The sequence below is a fragment of the Leucopleurus acutus genome (assembly GCF_964270905.1).
Source record: "Leucopleurus acutus genome assembly, chromosome: 9".
Taxonomy (NCBI): domain Eukaryota; kingdom Metazoa; phylum Chordata; class Mammalia; order Artiodactyla; family Delphinidae; genus Leucopleurus; species Leucopleurus acutus.
In genome coordinates, this window is record NC_139144.1 from 62,596,724 (window position 1) to 62,617,401 (window position 20,678).

Sequence of the window (20,678 nt, forward strand, 5' to 3'; positions counted from 1 at the left end):
ACACAAACATTTTCACTATGCCACAATCTGCAAAGAACTGGAAACCCATGACCTTTGTACCCAAATTGTGTCCTTGGACTTGAGAGTCAGCATCACCCTCAGGCCCCGTCCCCCACCCCACCCCCCACCCCCGTCCTGCTGAATAGAACCTGCTTGTTAAGGTCCCCAGGGGACTGATGACATCCAAGTCTGAGGAGCATGACCAGAGACCACAGTAACTAGCAGTGACCTCTTGAGTTTGTTCCCTGAGGTTGTCAAGGGAAAAGGGCTCAGGTGAAGAAGACCCTGATCACAGCATGAAAGGTCGGGCTCATCCTAATTTAATTTGAATATTGAAAGCAGTTGCTCCCAAAGCTGGCAAAGTGGGTGGTACAGGTTAAGGATAGTGTTGTGTTCTGCAGGTGATGCAAACGCAGGAGGCTGGGCCCATCCACCGTGAAGCACAAGGCATGGGCGTGTGGGTGGGACCTAATTCCACAAGGCCGAGTCCTCCCAAGGAACTTCCCTCCCCAAGATGCAGGGGAGCTACCTCATACAGGGGGAACACACATTACCACTTCCTACGGCCTCTGAAAATACCTCACTCCTCTTCCCTTCTCCTGAACGCTGAATGGGTGACCGTTGAAAGCGAAAGGAATTAACGCACAATTTTAAAGCGTCTAAAGAATTTTGATTACATGAAGTTGAATTCTCCAATTGGTCATTTGGTTGACTCTGCAAAAGGGCAGTTTGAGGGTCCACTGGCAGATGGTAATGGATGGGGAGGGAGAGAGGAGAGTGGGAGGGAGGGAGGGAAAGAGGTGGAAGAGGGCGGAGTCCGGCATAGAGACATCCAGGACTAACTGCCTCTGCGCCCCTCTGGTCTCTGACGACACAGCAGCCTCACAGCGGGCAAGTGTCCTCTCCTTCAGGGCCCGACAGCACTCGGGGTTTCCTGAAAAGGCAATGCACACAACACACGCCGTGTTCCGGCAGATGTGACCTGCAGCTTCCTTGGCCTGAGCTGAGAGCCCCTGAGCGACACTGGGCCCCGGGCTCCTGCCAAGCACCCCAGAACCTGCACAGTTCACACCTCCTCCCCAGGCCCAGTGCTAGGCAGAGAGGGTCAGAGCCGGGGGATCCCCTGCTCTTGGCCTTGGAGGCGGGGTGGGTGCAGGCTTAGCCATGGCGAGCCAGGGAAACTGCAGCGTCCAGCAGAGCTGCTGAGCCCGGGCTGCTGAGGAGGTTCCTTGGGACAGGGGTTCTCCCATATTACACCAGCCCCAGGCCACAGATGATGTTCACTCGCGTGATGCTACCCCATACAATCTCCCGCATTGCACCTCTCTTCTCTACCCTTCAAAAGGCCATGTGGGAGTGATGTTTTCATTGGGAAATCTGTCACTCAGTTTCTGGAACCTCGGTGCTTTTCTTACCATGCAGCTCAGGACCATCCCGACACCGGCCCTGTGAGGGAGAAGGATGGTGCTGGTCTTGTTGAGCGACCATCCGGGTCTGCCTGCCTCATGACAGTGGGGCAGGGAACTGGGCTGGGACTCAGAATGGGGGGGTGTGTCCCCTTGTCCCCTTTGACTAACTATGGGGCCCATCATTTTCCCTCTCTGCCTCTCACTGGACTGAAACGATCTCTACGGTCCCTTTCAACTTTTAAAGCTATTGTGTTATTTCTCTTTCTATGTCATGTGGCCTGTGAACTTGTGTCTTCAAGAAGTTCATGCTAAGAACAATCATGGTCTTCTGCACCCAATATACAGGATAATAGCAGAGTAAAAGTCAGAACCCTCTATGTGATGGAACTTCAAACCAGTCCACACTCATTTTAACATCAGTGAGAGTGTCTGGTAGCATTTCTAAGACAGGAGGGACCATATGTTTAACCCTCCCATCTATCCATTTTAACTTTAAAAATAAATAAGTAAGTAATATGACGAGGTTCCCATAATATTCTAAGGCAGCCAAACCTCTCCAAGTGTTTTTTTCCAAAGTCTATAAGGAAGTCAGCACCCTCAGCTGCTAAAAACATGAACCATAGATGTGTCTGGTGGTTAAAGGTTATTTTGAGATTGAATAAATAAAATTACTGCCAATAAGAAACTGCAATACTACTCATATACCAGGGTGTGGGAATTATCTATAACTCAGTCCTGATCATTTCTGTCTACATATCCAGAAAAGGGCATCGTGGATAACTCAGCAGTTTCCAAATGTTCCTATTTGCTGCCAATCCTTACAGAAAATCTCATTAAAAGTCCAAATAGGTGAGAAGATACTCGGACATCTTCCCACACTGAACCTCAGATGGTAGCTTCTTAAATGCCACTTGAGTAAATGTATGCTAATTAATGGCCCAGAAAGAGGAAACAGCTTGCCAAGGCCGCACGCCCAGCCAGCGGCAAAGCTGAACTGCCCTCTGGGTCGCAACCACCCCTCCAGGCCCACCCAGCCAGGGCAGTGCCCACCATGTGGAGAACCCCCAGAGGAGCCCGTGGGTGGCTCGGATGCAGGCGGGACACAGCTGAGGGAGCTCCGGAAGCTGATTCTGCCCCACCCTCAGAGCTGCCTCACAGACTGACCTTCAGAAAAGCCCCCTAACCCAGAGCTCGCCCTGGTCACCCAGCCCCTCCACGGTGTGGTGTGACACAAATACAGGATGATAGGCCCAAAGGGGGAAGTGCTTCCACCAGCAAAGGTCGGCCCAGTAGCTGGTCAATGAGGAAGTTTAAAGGTGGCTGAGCTACGCTAAGGGGACCCTCGAGCAGGACAATTAAACAAAGAAAGCCATGAGCAACATGAAAGGGAACCCCACCACTGAACCCGTCAGCTCTCACTGAGACAAAGCGAGGGGCCACGGCACGCAGTCTGACGGCACGAAGCCAGCACGGGCTTGCAAGGCCTGTCTCGGAGTCTGCAGGAGTTTAGTCCTGGGTGACACTCTGAGCCACAGCTAAGAAAGGCACTTGACTGGAGGCATCCTTGCCGTCTCCGTCCCTCGTTTCTTTCTAAAACCTTGAGACGGATGTACCAAGCCAGTGTAAAAAATCTGTTTTCCTCTCATTTGTTTCTCCCTTTGGAAGGAAGACAAAATCATCACGAAAGTCTCTAACATTTTACAATATATCATAATTTTCCAAGTGCTTTCATTCAATTCTCATGGAATTTCATTCATTCATTCATTCAATATGTGTGTAATGCTGAGATCCAGATACTATTCTAAGTACTAGGGATACAGCAGGGCAGCGGTCCCCACCTTTTTGGCACCAGGGACTGGCTTCGTGGAAGACAATTTTTCCACGGACGGCGGGGGTGTGGGGTGATGGCTCAGGCAGTAATGTGAGGGCTGGGGAGCGGCTGTAAATACAGATGAAGCTTCGCTCGCTCGCCTGCCGCTCACCTCCTGCTGTGCGGCCCGGTTCCTAACAGGCTGCAGACCAGGGGTTGGCTGGGGACCCCTGCAGCAGTGAACAAGGCAGGGCAAAAACTTCTGTACCATTTCACAGATGAGATGACTGAGGCTCACAGAAGCTAAGTGCTTTGTCCACAGGTACATTCCTAAAACGTGCCAGATGGAGAAGTAAATTCAGATCTTCTAAATCTAAAGTCATTTTCCCCCATTACCACTCACCCTTATATATCGCTTCTGCGGGTTTCTAAAATATATATATATACCCATTATGCTACTGCAGAAAAGCAAAATATTTTTGTGCTTTGGAATTTAAGTATCAGTGGCCAGCTCACATTTCTGACTTCAAACATGGCTCTGTTCACACTGAAGATGCAGAAACTCCCTGAGTGATGAAGCTGGGCTTATCCTGTGCCCTGGAGTCCCCGGCAGATCCGCTGGCGCAGAAAAGAGCAGCACAAAGGCTCCTGCTTGGATGAATTTGCTAAACTTTGAACCAATCTGAAAAGGGCCTGGAAGAACCAGTTTCTCTCAACTGCAGGTGTCCCTCTGAATGGTTCATCCATGGGTCATCCCAGCTTGACTGTGAGTCGCTTTAATCATATAGTCAAAGCCACATCTGGTGGAGAGCAGAACTTACCCACGAAGGGTGTTTTCATTTAGAGGGAAAGAGAACTAGTACTTTTGGAGCATGGGACACCCTGAGGGCTGGATCCAGATACTCTGGGCGGTTTTGGAAAGTCAAAACCGTGGGGTAGGAGAGAGGAAAAAGACAGTGTTGGGAGAATTGGGAATGAAATCAGAGGCAGTGCTATTTTATGCAAGGCCCTCGGCTCTGTGTCTGTCTGTGCAGGCTGTGCCCCACACTGTATTTACATAGTAAACTACGGTGTCTACAGCCCATGACATCATCTCCAACAATGAAAAGGTTCCACTTGTCACTAACATTTGAATTAACCAGACAAGACAGTCTCAGCTGATGCAATGTAGCCTCTCGAGCCTAGTACCTGGGAGAAGACGAAGAAACACACACACGCACACACACCATGTCCCTTGCGTGTCCCCATTCCCTGCCACTAAAGTGGGTCAAACACCCCCATTTTCCTAGAACTTCCTCCCTATTTTCTGTTTACCAGGCTAAAGTACATGGCCTAATACAATTAAAGAAATGGGTGGGGAGATAGCCTTCTAATATTTAAAATGGAAAATTTTTAATACTCTCCCCCTCTTGGTTTATCCATCCTGTATCTTGAGTGTTTGTGTGTTTTCTCAGATGCGGGGGCCTCTCAGTGGTGAAAATAACAAGCCCTAATTCATGATGTCTGCCGATTTCCAAGGTGTAAACACGCCCACTGGGGCCCATTTCAAGCTACCGATGTGATGTCACTGAACACAGGGTTGGGAAGAGATGACATCATCAGCTTCCATAGGCTCCGGCACACCACGAGACTCGGAATCTTACACTGCCTCCAAATGCGAAGCTACCTCTCTGCTCTTTCCCTCTCCAATTCTTCGTAGCGATGAGCTTTAACAAGTACTGCTTCCACGTAGGAAATGGCCTCCAAAGGTCAGAACCGGTGCGCTAAAGCCAATGAGTGTAACTATATGGATGACCAAGGCACCAGCTGACTCACCAGAATATTAATAGGATGGAATTTGCCTGCTCAATACAATTAATTAAAGGTCTTTTGCATCTCCCACCCACTCTCAAACTGACTTCTGCATCTGCTTCCAACTCTCAAACTTACATAGTACCTGGTACATATTAGGAGGAAGGGAGGAGAAAAGGGAGGGAAGGAGGAAGAAAAAAAGGGAATGTGAGAACAAGCTATATCAAGAAAAGGACCTATAATTGATGCAATGAGCAAAGAGTCAAGAAGTTCTGAAGCAGGCAGACCAATAGTAAGATGGTGTCCTTTGGTTTCTAACATTAATTAGGAAGATAAATAATATAGTCTTCTTTGATCATAATCTTTTGCAAGTCCACTGCTCTGAAACTATTTCTTGCAAACATCTCTCTAATGTTTTTAGCATTAGCAGAAGCCGGTTAAAATTTCCCTAATTTTATTACCTAAAAACCCAAGAGTAGGTAATTACGCTTCCTGATGACAAAATACAAAATGTTGGGAATGCCCAATTACAGAGAAACATTGAAATGCTGAATAGGAGGAAAAAAATCTATGACAGTTCTATAGTCACAGTAGGAAATGTAGCTCATTTAACCAGAGAAGATAAAAATGAATGTCTTCCGGGAAGCCCCTAATAGGTCTTTTCAATTAACTTAACCATGAATAACTTTCTTTTAAAATTACTTGAAATTTTCCATTTTAGATATTAGAAAGCTATTTTCCAGCTCATTTTTAGAATTATATTAGGCCGTGTACTTTACCCTAGGAAACAGAATTGCTTTATCTTCACATCCCGGCAATCACAAGCCCTGTCTTCTAAGCACAGTTACAGCAGCTGTCTGAGACATCAGGAACCAACGGGGTTGCTGTGGTCATTCTTCAGTTCAACCTCCTCCTTCAAAGCCTCCTGTTCCCTGAAGAACAATGTCTAAATACCTCAGCAGAGTGTTCCAGACAGACTCTAAATGCCTACATGTACCCCGGCGGGCCAGCAAAAAGTACTCACAAAAGCCACCAGCAAGCGAGGTCAGTCCACAAGGGGAAGTCAGACACCAAGGAGAGGAAAGACAAACCCCAGATCTCATGGATCAAAAAGGGGGTGGGAGTGGGGCCATGGAACCAAGCGTTCAGGACTGGAAGATAAAATCAAGAGAAAGCAGCTGGAGTCAAACAGAGGCGTGTCCTGAGAGGTTGCCTGGAATACTGCCCAGCGGGCAAGGCTCGCTGTCAGAGGCCAGCAGAGGTCCCATGTTGGGCTTGTGTACTGGTCGGGGGTGGGGAGGGGGTGAGGGGGCGGGTGGAGGAGGGATAGAAACATAAACTACAAGAGGACGCACAGCTGCAATGTGTGCCATTCTGTCTCATGCCTCTCTGCCTTTGCATATGCTGTTCCCTCTACCCAGAATGTCATTCCTGCTTTTAGCACCTAACACACCTCTCTTCCTACAGCCCCCAGTGCTCAAGAGTTCTTTCTCTGTGGTTTCCCCCTTCATTGTCTCCTTCGTGCCACCTCTTATCTTGCGTACACTTTGTCTCTACTACCCAACAAGCATAAGATTTGGTACACAGCAGGTGCCTAATAAGTGCTTGTTGAATGAAGAATGAATGAATGAAAAACTAAGGATAGCTTATACCGAATTTAATAGGTCTTGCTAGAAAGATCTATTGATGTTGGCAGTAGTGAGGTCAAAGGGTCAGGAAAGGTACTTGGCTTCTCCCCTGAGTCATCGAACAGTCCCTAGCTGGACACTGCCATTGCCTTGTATTCCTGAAACAATACGGGGAGAGTAAACACTTTCAGCTGGAAAGGGAATGAAATCAAACAGCTACAGATTCCCTGGTAGCAGAGTCAAAGGTTTGATACCCGACACTCAAATGATGATGGTTTTCAGCCAATGGAGCACATGAAAAATACCAAAGAACCTACTGAAATGGGCAGTCTTCTAGACCTCTCCAAGCTGAGGATCAGACTCACCAGATAGATTCCTAAGCCCACCTTAAAGATTCTGATACAATAGGTTCGGGTCAAGGCATCCGTATTTTTCAAAAACTCCCCTAAGTGATTCTGATAATTTAGAAATCACTGGATGGTTGTGTCTAAGCCACTGATGACATGACTTGTGGTGTGCATGACTGAAAGTTACCGAGGAGAAGGGCTGCTGCCTACCTGGTAGATCAGAGATAGTCTTAATAAATAATACTTAAAATTGTGTCCATGGTACAGGACAGACACAAGCTTGGAGAGGTTAAGAGACTTACCAGTTACTAAGTGACAGAGGTGGAATTCAATTCTAGATGCCATGTTCTTAAACACTGTGTAGTGCAAGCCCTTTGCTGAAGTGTGTGGGCAGAAAGCAATACCCTAAAACACAATGTCTTAGAGAAGAGGCCAGTGCACTTGAAGTGGCTTCAATGTGCATTGCCTCTGGACCATTCTGTCCCCTAACTCATAGGACCTGGTGGTTTTGATCAATCTTGGGCATTCCTGTATCTTTCTGTCTCACTGGGTCTTATTTATCTTTGCATCCCTCAAATACAGCACAATGCCTGGCCCATAATATATATTAATAAATGTTTGTTGAATTTAAAACAATTTGCTTCCATGATGGTGATGAACGGTATGTGACAAAAGCCAAGAACTTCCCTTCATCACAGCTCTTTGTGCTGCACTGGCCATGGTGAGATGACTAAAAAACGTGACTCAGCTATACAGCAGGAGGTGCAGGAACTCAGTGTGTGATTACTGGGTGAGCTCTCAAGGGAAGCACACGCTTGCCACCTGTGTGACTGTGTCTCAGACAAACCTGGAAGGATCTGGGGTCCCAGTGAAGTAGTGAATGCATGGCGAGCTTCTGTTCTGAGGCAGGACAGACACTACACTGGCTGTGGTAAGGAAAGACTCGGAGTCTATACAGACTCCACTGGCTTTGTCCCGTAAGATGTCAATCATAGTCTGCACAGTGATGCTTTCTGTAAGGAAAAGAGACAGAGAGGAGGCAAGCTGTAACCAAAATCCATCAGTCCTCTCCCTTTTTAGTAACAGAACCCCTGAAATTACAGCTGGGAACAGAACTGCCCAAGTAGGGGCTATATTTCCCAGCTCCCCTTGTGGCTAGATGTGGTCACGTGATAGATCCTGACCAATGGGAGGTGAGCAGAAATTATGTGTGCAACTTCCCCGTTACATCCATAAAAAGGAGTGTTTGCCCTTCGCTTTTTTCCCTCCCTTCCTGCTGGCTGCGAGATGCCAGTGAGTGGACCACAAAAGGAAGTCACGTGTTGAGGCAGAATAACCCACCTGCCCTGGACTGTCCATATACGTCTGAACTGTAACATGGGAGAGAAAGAAATTTCCATTTTCTTTAAGCCACATTGCTCTGGGGTCTCTGTGTGACAGCACTTGGCAATTCCTCAACTAGTACAGTATGCAACAGAATGATATTCATAAGAAAGTATGCAATCTATGCAGTGCACCAAGCAAGCTCTCTGGTACAATCTTGCTGGTTAGAGTCAATACTATATTTGGAGAATGACCTCCCTGCAGTGGGAAATATACACAGAGAGGTATTTAGAATATTTAGAGCCATGAGGACTATTGGCTCTGACTTCAGATAAACAGACTAACAAATCTTTTACTACACAGGATCCTGGTTCTACGTTTTCTCCCTCTGTTTATAATTCATTGAAACACTATTTTCTCAGTGTGTTCACAAAGATCAAATCAGAGCATCACATAGAGAAAAGGTGCCTTAAACTTCACTACCACGACTCACATCCTCTTTGTAAATCTCTATGCGTAACACATCACACCTGAAAGTATTAACAGTAAGTCCTTCTGTTCTTCAACTATCCAGGGTTCAAACTTCCTCACTGTTTCATAAATGAGTTTACTGATTTAAACCAGGATCCAACAGGTTGATAATGTCTCTTAAGACTCTTTTCGTCACTGCGTCTCATTTTTCCCCCTTGCATTTTATTTGTTGGGCCATTTCTCCCTGAGTTTCTCACACTCTGGACTTTGCAAGACGGACTTTGCAGATGGTGTTTTGAATATTTTCCTCCATCCTCTGTATTTCTGGTAAACTAGTAGCTAGATCCAGAAGCTTCATCAAATTTACGTTTGATATTTTGGCAGGACTACCTTACAACTGGTATTATATACTTTTACCAAGCTAGGTTTTTGAAGTGAAAAACTTTTAGGGTTTTTTATAAAGTTCCCATTTGTAAATGGATACTTTCTTACCTTCCTACCCAGAATTTATTAATTAAGTTCTATAGCAGAAGTCCTAAAGCGTTCTTCTAGATTGAGTCAGCCAACTTTTTCTTAAAGAACCAGATAGGAAATATGTTAAGCTTATGGGCCCTATAATCTCTGCCATAACTTACCTGTCGCAACTGCTCAACTCTGCCACGTAGCATGGAAGTAGCCATAAGCAATAGGTAAATAAATGGGTGTGGCTGTGTTCTAATGAAATTGTATTTACAAAACAGGGAACAGCCAACAAGTTATAGTTTGCCAACTCCTGTTCTAAATGACCAATGGCAAATATAAAATGTGGCCACTGTGTTTATGTGGAAGGGTTTTCCACTCACGCATAAAAGTAACAAGCTATCCAGTCACCCACATTTACCTAAACATGGATTCTGACTAAGTCAATACTGGGTGGAAGATACAGGGTTCAGGAAAGGAATTCAGTTCAACAATTTGACTCAGCAAATGTTCATGGAACAAAGGACTATGACAAGCCTCACAAGGGGATCCTAAGATGAGTAAAAGACAACACCCCTGATGTCAAGACTCAGCAGGCTAACGGGAGAGGAAAATATATGAAGAAGATAAGTCAAACATACAAATGCTGAGGTATAAGCAAGGCTGGAATAAGTATCAAACAAGACACGCATAAGGACATCAGCATTTAAAGGAGAAATAGGAAAAGGAAACATCCATGATGAGAAAGCATCATGTAAAAATAAATGCAAGTTGTCATCTTGCCTGCACAGCAAGGACTTTAGCACGAGTCGGTCTCTATATACAAGGTCTGTTCTCTACTCTTCCTCTCTGCTCATTCGCCTAAGTTCAAACAAGGTCTCTGAAATAGCTGCAAGACAAAGGGTATGAGAGGGAGAATTGTAAGGGATACACTAACTCACCTTCTTGCTTTTCTAAGCTGTCTTTGACTGCACAGCAGGCTAGATGGTCATCAGCTGGAGAAAAAACTTCAGAAAAATTGAACTCGTCCTCTCCCGTCCACCAGCCTTGACTCTGAGCATAACTCCTGAGTTCAGGATGCTCTGCGTCAATCTTAGTCGTGAGCGAAAGCTGATTGCAAATGCACTTGACTCCCTCTGTAGAGAGTGCAAAACCCAGTTATTTAGAAATAGACTTACAAAGACTTAATCAAGAAATGGAAATTTACAGGGCGTCTCTCCCCTGCAACTTGACTCTTAAGTATAGGGAGGAATGGATTCTGTTTCTGAAGAGAGAAACAGATGATCCTTGGTTCTCTTTTAAGATTTCCCAGGAGGTGTGACCACTCCTGACACATTTTATCACATTTTCAATGAGCAACAGTCACTTGATCTGGCGAACTAAACCCCAAGCATTTACTACTCACAAGAAAAGTGAAAGGTTCTTTGAAAGAGGCGCTGTGCTACTAACAAGACTCATGAACGTCGCAGCTCCAGAGATTCCTCCTCCCCAATTTAGTCTCACTACACCTGAAGGAACAGTTCATACTACTGCCCTCTGCTCAAATATATATATAGTTTTTTATTTTTTATTTATTTATTTTTTTGCGGTATTTGGGCCTCTCATTGTTGTGGCCCCTCCCGTTGCGGAGCACAGGCTCTGGACGCGCAGGCTCAGCGGCCATGGCTCACGGGCCCAGCCACTCTGCGGCATGCGGGATCCTCCCAGACCGGGGCACGAACCCGCGTCCCCTGCATCGGCAGGCGGACCCCCAACCACTGCGCCACCAGGGAAGCCCTATATATAAAATACGATACTTCTTCATTCAAATTTTTTTCAGGTCCCAACATTTAGAAAAACACAGTAGCCCAGATAATGAATTGTTTTTATTTATTTATTAATTTAGGCCACACTGCACGGCTTATGGGATCTTAGTTCCCCGACCAGGGATTGAACCCAGGCCCCTGGCAGTGAGAGCACAGAGTCCTAACCACTGGACTACCAGGGAATTCCCGATAATGAATTGTTCTAAATTAATGGAACGTGTGTGCAAATATACATGTGTCTGGGTGCATGTGTGTGCAAACAGATGTGCATGAGGTTGAGAAAAATCTCTGGGACTTTGTTTCTGTAACTAAGAATTGGGACTTGCCCCCAGGCAAACAGTCAATATGAAATGTCAGGTGTGTGCTTCCCAAGCATTGACATCCTTCACTCCAGGCTCAGGAAACCCCCGTTCCTCTCTAGAAGCAGAAGCCCAGAAATGAGAGGCACTCCAGAGCCTACACATGAAGCACAGAGGGTCTGCAACAGCAGCATGACTTCTCTAAGTCCAGGCACCATGGCCTCAGCTTTTCCTGTCCTCGAAACTCTCCACCGGCCACCCCACTCACCTGTGATTCTCTCCGCAGCCCAATACTTCCCCACGGTCTCCAGCACCCAGGCTTCCTCACTGTCCACGATCAAATATGCACTTTGGAAGCTGTGGTAGGAGTCTGCATCTTCATAATAATTCCCGCCTTGTCCATGTTCTTCCAACAAGGCGACGATGACATCTAAGGCTTCTTTAGCTGTTGCCCCTCTCTCTAAACCAAGCCTGAAGTAAGAAAACCAGAAGCGTACCTCTGTCATTCCTCACCACCTCATTATCAGCATAGGAACCAAAGGCTGGGATGGGGCTGAGCTATGAAGAATGCCAACGTGTGTAACTATGTTAAACACTCAAGCCAATACACAAACAGATAAACAGCACTTGAACTCAGATACACAACTGTCACACATTCGGTTCAAAATCACAGGGGCGTCTTCTGTCTTTGGACACCCCCCTTGCATATCAGGAGCCCAGTGGCTTCTCCCTCTTGAAAGGAAGCTCGGCCACCTCTCTTTCTCTTTTCTAATTCTGACTCCCCTAGAGCTGGTCAGCTCAGTTGCAGCCCTTAGCAAGACCCCCTCTCTGTGGCTTGTTCTCCCTCCTGCCTCTGGGCAAAAGGAAACCTCTGCCCAGTCCGGCCTTGACCTCTATTATTCTACACCAGATGTTTTGTTTTTTGTTTTGTTGTTGTTGTTGTTTTCAATTAATTTATTTTATTTATTTTTGCTGTGTTGGGTCTTCGTTTCTGTGCGAGGGCTTTCTCTAGTTGTGGCAAGTGGGGGCCACTCTTCATCGCGGTGCGTGGGCCTCTCTTGTTGTGTAGCACAGGCTCCAGACGCGCAGGCTCAGTAGTTGTGGCTCATGGGCCTAGTTGCTCTGCGGCATGTGGGATCCTCCCAGACCAGGGCTCGAACCCGTGTCCCCTGCATTAGCGGGCAGATTCTCAACCACTGCGCCACCAGGGAAGCCCCACCAGATGTTTTGATTAGTAATAAAAGTGCTCCACAGCCAGCCATTGTCCTCTGTGCATATAATTCACTCACGATCTCCTTAGCGATGGGCGGCTGGTTTGTCCATGATCAGTCCTTTTTCTACATATTCTCCTCCTACCTATCAGCGCACCTCTACTGGTGTGGCTTACAGCTTCAGTCGTCCAAAAGGACATATTTCTTTCAAAGTGAAACAGCAGTCCCCTCCCAGCCCTTCCAATTAATAGACCCCTTAAAGCAGGCACAGACTGCCCTCTGTGTGACCCTGAGCAAGTTCCATAATATACTTGACCTTCAGTTTTATGTCACCTGTAAAATAAATACCTACATCACTGAGTACTATGAGGATGGGTTTTATGAGACAACGAACATGAAAATACATGGCTCTAGGGCCCAGCACCAAGTACGTGATCAGTAAGTTTCCAGACATAGCACACTGTGGCAGAAAAACAAATGACGCGGAGATAAAGGGACCTCAGTTCTAATTCTGGTTCTGCTATCCACCAGGGATAAACTTTCCGAACCTTGATTTTCTCATCTGTAAAGTGAAGACAGGACTACTTCCCTCTCAGGCTGATTTGAAAGAAGATGGCATGTAATGGGTGCCCGGTAAATGTCTACTTATTCATCTCTTCATTCAACTTGTACTTCTGGTGGCAGAAGCACCGAGCAGAGCAATGAGCCTGCTAAGATGATAGCAGAGGCCAGTCCTGGGTGAGTTTTCGACTTGAGATGCAATCGTTATTAAAATTCACCCAGCTTGATTCTTCCTGAAGGGACATTTCACTGTGCTGCCGGATAATGCAACTCTGTGCTCTGGTCGTATCTTTGCAAGAGGCTTATTTTCGTAGGTAATTGTATATCAATTCATTTGGCATTTCTCAATTTAAGCTTATTTAGGGAGACTGGTGACAAGGCAATGCTTTGAGAAGCTGAAGCCTGAGACTTCATGGGAGTGATAAAAGAATAAACTCGTTAGAAGGTGGAATTAGTGGACTCTTCCGTTGGTCAGTGCCATCTTCTCCAAAACGGCGTAGAGGAAGGAAATAAGTGCTCACCTTACCTTGAGGATCCAGAGCAAACAAGTGTGCTGTGAGTACCTCTCACAGAGCAGAGCTGGGCACACAGGAGGGGCCCTGCTTTCCACAGGTCCTGCTTTCCACAGGTCCCTGGTGGCCCCTGGTTACACCGTCTTATGTACGTATTCCAGGGAGAACCCTGTGCCCAGGGCCTTGCAGGGCCCCAACTTACCCATGCAAATGTGTGCTAGGAGCCTGTGAATACCCAGCCGGGGCAATAGTGCCACGTCTGGAAGCTGTGACTTCTCTTGTGCAGTTTCTAACTTACTCTCCTGCTGTTCTGCCTGTTTGGGTCCCACGCTGAGATTCCAACACACGTGCCCTCCCAGACTGACTTTGATGCCCTCTGCATGGCATCTGCAGGGGCGCCTCAGCGCTCATCCACAGACACGATTCTGATTATACCCCTCATGCCAGGACCATGGGGAGAAGATACGCCTTTGTCCCACCTGACCATTCCCTTGCGGTCTCTCTGCCATGGGCTGAGAACAGGACAACTGCCAGAGCTGTGAATGACAGCGGGTTACACCCTCTCCGCCTGAGACTCAGAGCTACAAATGCACCAGGCTATGGTGATCCAGGCCACGAGTCTCCCAACACTGAGGCCTGTTTTAAGCTTTTCATGACAGTTTCCCCTCCTAGATGAGGCAGATTCATCTGACGCAAAATGAGAACACAGCCTTGCTGGCCCCCATGCCTACTTTCACTTCGGGTGCTACACCTCATTATGGGCTTGACTGGAGCAGGAGAAGGAATGAAATTAACGGGGCCAATGTGAGAGTCTCGCTCCGACATCAACCTTCAGTGAAATTCAAATCCTTCCGAGGGTATGCTTGGTCCGGGTTTTTCTGGATCTTGGAGTTAGATGCTCCCAAATCCAGATCCTTATTTTTTATGGGAAATCCCGGAGAAAATCCCTCTTTGGGGCCCATGACCTTTTCACTGGTATGTCAAGCTCACTGTGCCCATTCCTGAAAGGTTAACACAGCTCACTAAGGAAGATGAGCACCGTGTGCACTCCCCTCATGCAAGCCCTCGTGTTTAGAAACTCAGCTTGCTTGTCTTTTTGACACCTATGTCTCCATTCATTAGGGAGACCCCTGTGCCTTTGAATCCCAATTAGGTAAAACTAAGTTATAACTAGATTTGCCGTGGATATATAATCACTGCCCTGGGGAAAGTCATAAAAATTGTCAACTCTCCTCCCCTTTTAGGGATGAGCTTGGTGTTCCTATAGGGATGTAGATGCAAACAATCTTCCTTCTCCCCCGCAAACCCAGGGGTCTGCAAGGCCCCTCTTGGTTCATGATTTTTTGGACATCGAACGATTCCCAGCCTCTAGCCAGAGGGATAGAAGCAGGAGGGGGGAGAAGTAGATGCTAAGGGCTGTACTGATTTGGAAGAAAGATGTGGGGAACCTTTTGACTAACCTCTGGCTCTTGGTATCCAGAGCTCCCTGGCTCCTGGAAAGGAGACGTAACCTGCGATCTAGTACAGACAGGGGTCGCCTCCCTGAGGGGAGCGGGCCCCGGTACACCAGGCTCTGTCGAAGCCTCAGGCAAGTCCCTTAACCTCAATTTCCTGTCTACCAAACGGAAGTAATCAGACCCACTTCACTGGATTGCTGTCAAAGTTAAATGAAATATTCTATGCAAAACGCATCATACAACAGTGTTCGCGAAATAGTAACTCTAATCCACAGGTTCTTTCCTCCTACAGATACTGGCTGGGCCCCCTTTCAGGTCACCTGTGGGTCCTCCCACTCCCCACAACCTAAAGACAACCCTTGGCCCTTTCCAGTGATTACACTGGCCTCTTTTCAAGGACTTTTGTGTCTTTTTATACGCTGAGGGTCTGATGGAAAGTGTCCAGAATTATCAGATGCTCTAAAATATTGGGATGGACTGGGTCTTAGTGACAAAGTTAAACCCAAACGGAGCAGCAAAAGTCAGTCTACGGAAAAAGAAGAGAACAGAGCAGTCATGCACAGGGAAGAAGAGGCGTGAAACACTGAGTGAATGCAGTGACGCACTGGGGCCAGCTGCGCCAGCTCGGAGCAGACTGCTCTACACCAAGAATTTCGATCTAGTGGTTAAACCATCGGTAGCCTGAAATCAATCATCGTGGGAGCGTTTACACCATGGAAACTGGAAAAGGCTACAGATCAGAGCTGCCCCCCACCATCCCGCCCCAGTCCGGTTATTAAACATTTACCAGAATGCCACTGATGGATGAGTTCTAAGAGCTTTCTAGTTCTCATCCAAGAGGCCAAGGCGCATTATCATGAGAGACAGACCTTGGATGGTAAGAGAGCCCTGACCTCCAGAAAGTCAATTCCCATTTTTTTAGGCTAGCTCCATTCATCTTCTTTTTACTTGGTACCAACCTCCTGAAACATGCAAAAATGGAGTATATGTGTTTATGTGCCTTTTCCCTGGAGAAAGGGATTCGTTGACAGATTCTCACAGAGATCAGTGGATCGTAAGTAGCAGATGTTACTTAACATCATAAACATAAAGTGAAAATGAAATATAAAAACAGTATTGCCTAATGCTTGAATTCCCACAGCAAACCTCTAGGAAACACATACAAATTATACTTTTATCTTAAACTCAGTGCCCAATAAAGTGCTACCAACGTTCACTTAACATCCCTTTGGACTGAGGCTGGATTTGACGTGCTGTTGGAAAGCACAAAAGATCAGAATCCATAGAGGGGCAGCCTGCCCTGTATAATCTTTGAATAATCAACCCCAGGTCTAGCAAGCACTAGAAATAGAGTGTAAAGTGCAAAGAGCTTGCTCTCCCAGGAGCTGTCCAGGAAAGAACTGGCATCCAAGCCCGGTAGACAAGCACAGGCAGAGGAAGGAGTGATCCCTCCGACAGCAATACCTTGGAGATACTGAGCCCAAATTGAAAGAACACAGCTCACGGACTGAAATTTTCCTCTAGTGCCCTGGTTCTCAACGCTTCGTGTGTATCAGAAGCACCTGGAGGGCACGTTCAAGTACGGATTGCTGGTCCCAACCCCCAGAGTTGCTGATTCAGGAGGTCTGTGGTGGGGACCCAGAATCTACATTTCAAACAACTTTCCAGGTGATGCCAGAGCTACTGGGTCACCAGCCACACTCTGAGACCCACTGCTCTGGAACCTTGCTACTCAAACAGTGCTCTGTGTGCTTCAGCACCCATCACCTGGGAGCCTCTGAGACATGGATCTAGGAGGCCTTCTGGCTCAGGGGTCACTTTTAGCGTTCGGTTAGTATGAACCGGCCCCTCGCTATCTGACTGGGCTCAGCTGAACTGATCATAGCTTGTATAAAGCTGAGACCCTGAGCTCACAAAGAGCCACTCGAGGGGCAGACACCTGCGGTAGGGTCCTCTTCACATACCTAGACATGGGTGGCCAGGGAAGGCGTTAAAGTTAAGTGACTATGGTTAAATTCACCCTATGATCTACTCCTGACACTTGTTAGTGTCCAGACCTTGGTAACTATCACAACCCCAATTATGTGCCGAGTATATCTTCTCGGTCTACATCCCCGCAGCGTTGTACACCCAGGTCACAGGCATCTTCTTCTCGAAGCATTCCTAAACTGACTCAGTCCATTATCATCTCTGAACATCCAGGGGTGTTTGCTGAGGGCCTGGGATTCTGTGCCATTCATGTGGCTACAAATCTCAGATTTGCCTTGAGACACGCCTCTCCTTCTGTCATCTTAAATTGGTCTTAAAATCTTGCATTGCTCAATTTTCTGTCTTCTCCCTGCAACCAGACTAAAATCTCTTTGCAGTTTTTGAGCTTCTTCATGTGCCCACAGAGGCTAGCACAAAGCAGATATTCAGTAACTCTCGTTGCCTGATAGGTTGATGAACTTGAGAAGATACATCAGAGGCTTTGAAGAAATTTTAAAAAAAAATTCTTTTCTGTCGTCCCTTAGAAATCAACTGTTTAAATGGTGGTATTTGCCAGTTCTATAAATCCCCTGCCATAAAGTCAATGATAACTCAAAATGCAAGGCTATGAATGAGGCATAAAAGGGACATTATTTTTCATTGTTAACTCTTCATTTTTAGGATTTCTATTAAGCACGGAGGTAAAAATACTGGGACAACTGTCAAAACATAAGCTCAAAACTTGTTGTTATTCTATCCATTTCATTCTGTTGATCAAGAGAAAACTGATTATAAATATAAGGCTTTTCCCTCCTTTTCTCCAGCTCAGGGAACCTGCTCCGTCTGAGTTTATAATAACCAGGAAGCGTAAGGAAGGGTGAGGAAGGTATAAAGGCGATATGGCATCAAAGGGGTGTCCCAAACAGACCTGCCCATCAGCTGGAAGAAGCCATGGAGGTCTCTATGTGCAATTTCTCCCTACAAAACCTACAAAATGTAAAAACCTCTATTCCTTTTCATAGGATGTTACATGTGGGAAGCTCTCTGGAGGTCACCCAATCTAGGCCTCACATCGGACAAGTGACAAGTATCCACACTGAAGACCAAGACCTCCAGCCCCCAGCCCGATCGTCTTTCAATCAAGCCATGACTCTATTGCACTTCAGTATTTCAGAAAAAAGGAAGCCATTTCAGAACGTTGTTTCATTCCCACCCACCGTCTACTTTAGTCATTCTTTCCAAACTCAGTCGTTGATCAGCCACTACGTGCCAGGCACACAGCCCCTGGTGCTTGTGACGCAGTAGTGAACAAGCCGACAGAGACCCCCATCCTGCCGAGCTTACACGTCCGCTTCCCTCTGTTACACTGTGGCTGGAAGGGGAGGGAAAGGAAGAAAAGATGACCAAGACTTAGAGGGGAAAGGAGGGAAGTGATTTCTGTTTTTTCCTTTATCTTTTATGTATTTTTAATATATTCTTTTTATATATTATTAGATAGATACATTTCAAAGACCATAAACTTCATCCATTTAAAAGTGTAGTTCAGGGGTCTTTAGTATATTCATAAAGTTGTGCAACTATCACCATAATCTAAATTTAGAACATTCCAACACCCCAAGAAGAAGCACCATATCCATTGGAATCACTCCCCATCCTCCACTCCAACCCCAGGCAACCACTAATCTACTTTCTGCTTCTATGAATTGGCCCTATTCAGGACATTTCGTGTAAATGGAATCACACAATAATGACCTTTTGTGCCTGACTTCTTTCACTTAGTATAACGTTTTCAAGATTCATCATGTTATAGCAGGTATCAGTACTGAATTTTTTTTATTGCTGAATAATACTCCATTGTAATCTATTCTTTTTTCCATCACCTCCAAGTTTATATCAAAAGGCACAAGTCTTCTCTGGAAGGACTGTGTTAGGAAGTATGAGGTTTGGAGGGAGATAAATCCCATCCCCACGCCCCACCTGTTCTGGCCAGTTGTTTCAAAGAATCACCAGGCAGTACCTGACCAGATCCATCCCCAGTAAGGCTTCCGTTTCAGCGGCTGGCTCTCTGGCATTGATGGCTTCATTGGCTATGCACACTCCATGTTCATTGGCTCCCATTTCTGCCCCCCAAAGCCAGGCAGGTCTGCTTATCACGATGGCATGGGTCCTGGGAACTTGGTCGATTGAAATGTAAGTGCACTAAAAAATGAAGACAGGAAAGAAAGGGTCATCTCCTGTCAGGTACCACTTAGTTTTCACCTTGGTACTTACATTAAACCACCACATGGGTTACAAACAGAGCCGTGAAATAAAAGGCCTTGGGAACACCCAGACTTAAAAAACACCACACGTCTCAAAGCAGCTCAAAGGTTTCCCCAGTGAGTTTCAGTCTTGTCACTCACTCAGTTTTCTGTCTCTTTGGTTCAGGCCAATCTGTGCATAATGTTTACATCTACAGCAGTCCACCTTCTCAAACCAGGTATTCAAGCAATCTCTGCCCTGAATATTCTGTATCTAGCCTTTTCAATGGGCACAGATGGCCACCAGCATTTTAAACAAGCATAGCTATTCATTTGCAAAATTCCTTCTAGATCAGTGGTTTTCAAACTTTTTCAAAGTTATAGAGTCCTATCTATAAAAGAAACTTTACCTAGATGCCTAACATAGAAAGCAGATAAAAGGAAAGATGCTTTGTCTGGAGAAAAGAGGTCCCCTAAGCTTCCTGCAATGCTCCCTAGGGCTCCCTGGAACACAGTTTGACAACCCACATGATTGCTCTAGTGGGAGAAAAGAGAAAATGATAGTGGTACTTTACATTTAACTAACGCATTAAATGTACACTCTCTTATCCATTGTGCTTCCTGGTCTGTCCCATTTGATTCCCACACTAAGTCCATGAGGTGGACATATAAGGAAACAGTCCCAGAGAGGCATATTCCTAACTGCTGTCACAACTGCAGTACATAACCACTTAGAGCTGTGTCTTACTTCTCCAGGCTGCTGTGTCTTTACCTGGAAAATGAATGAGCTAATCTAGATCAAGCTACTTCTTTCCAAGTATTGATATTTTTAGCCTCAGAACACTTCCTCCATACAAACTCTTACATAAAAGCATAAAGACAATAAAACTGGTCAAAGTGTATTGAGGTGAATGGAAGAACAGGCATGGGACTGGGGATAGATAACTCAGAGCCTTTCCCCTCCCCATACCGGGCCCCTGGGAGGACTCGGCTAGAGCAGTTGGAAAAGCACTAAACTAGGCTGTCCACAGGAGCCTCCTGACGCTGATATGCTAGCAGTCTATGACACACATACTCTTCCCCTGGAAGCTGCAGTATGGAACTCAGGGCTCTAAATTACACAGAGCTTTTCAGCTCTCAGGGGAGAAATTTATCAGCCACAGCAGCCATTTGCATTTTAAATTGGGCACCTGAAAGCACTGGATCAACTGCAGCCTTAGATCATTTTTTTGATTCAAGACCCACTTATATGGACTGAATGCAGCCGAGAAAGCTACTCTGCATTGATTTTCCATAATCTCTAAACCTCAGGTAAGAGCTGAAATGCACACTCACTGGTCACGTGACATCCGTATCTTCACGATCCACGTTAGGTATTGCTCTGCAC

The 20,678-nt window shown here is 46.2% G+C and overlaps 1 protein-coding gene across 1 annotated transcript in view; it reads right to left on the minus strand.

The window, feature by feature from the left end:
- SCRN1 (secernin 1) overlaps positions 1-20,678 on the minus strand; it is a 53,089-nt gene that overhangs the window by 3,814 nt on the left and 28,597 nt on the right. The window contains exons 3-6 of the mRNA XM_082845951.1: positions 19,069-19,250; positions 11,611-11,813; positions 10,180-10,374; positions 7,833-7,998 (exon numbers count right to left, since the gene is read on the minus strand). Of these exons, the coding sequence (XP_082702077.1) occupies positions 7,833-7,998; positions 10,180-10,374; positions 11,611-11,813; positions 19,069-19,250 (746 nt within the window). The remainder of the gene's footprint in view (positions 1-7,832; positions 7,999-10,179; positions 10,375-11,610; positions 11,814-19,068; positions 19,251-20,678) is intronic.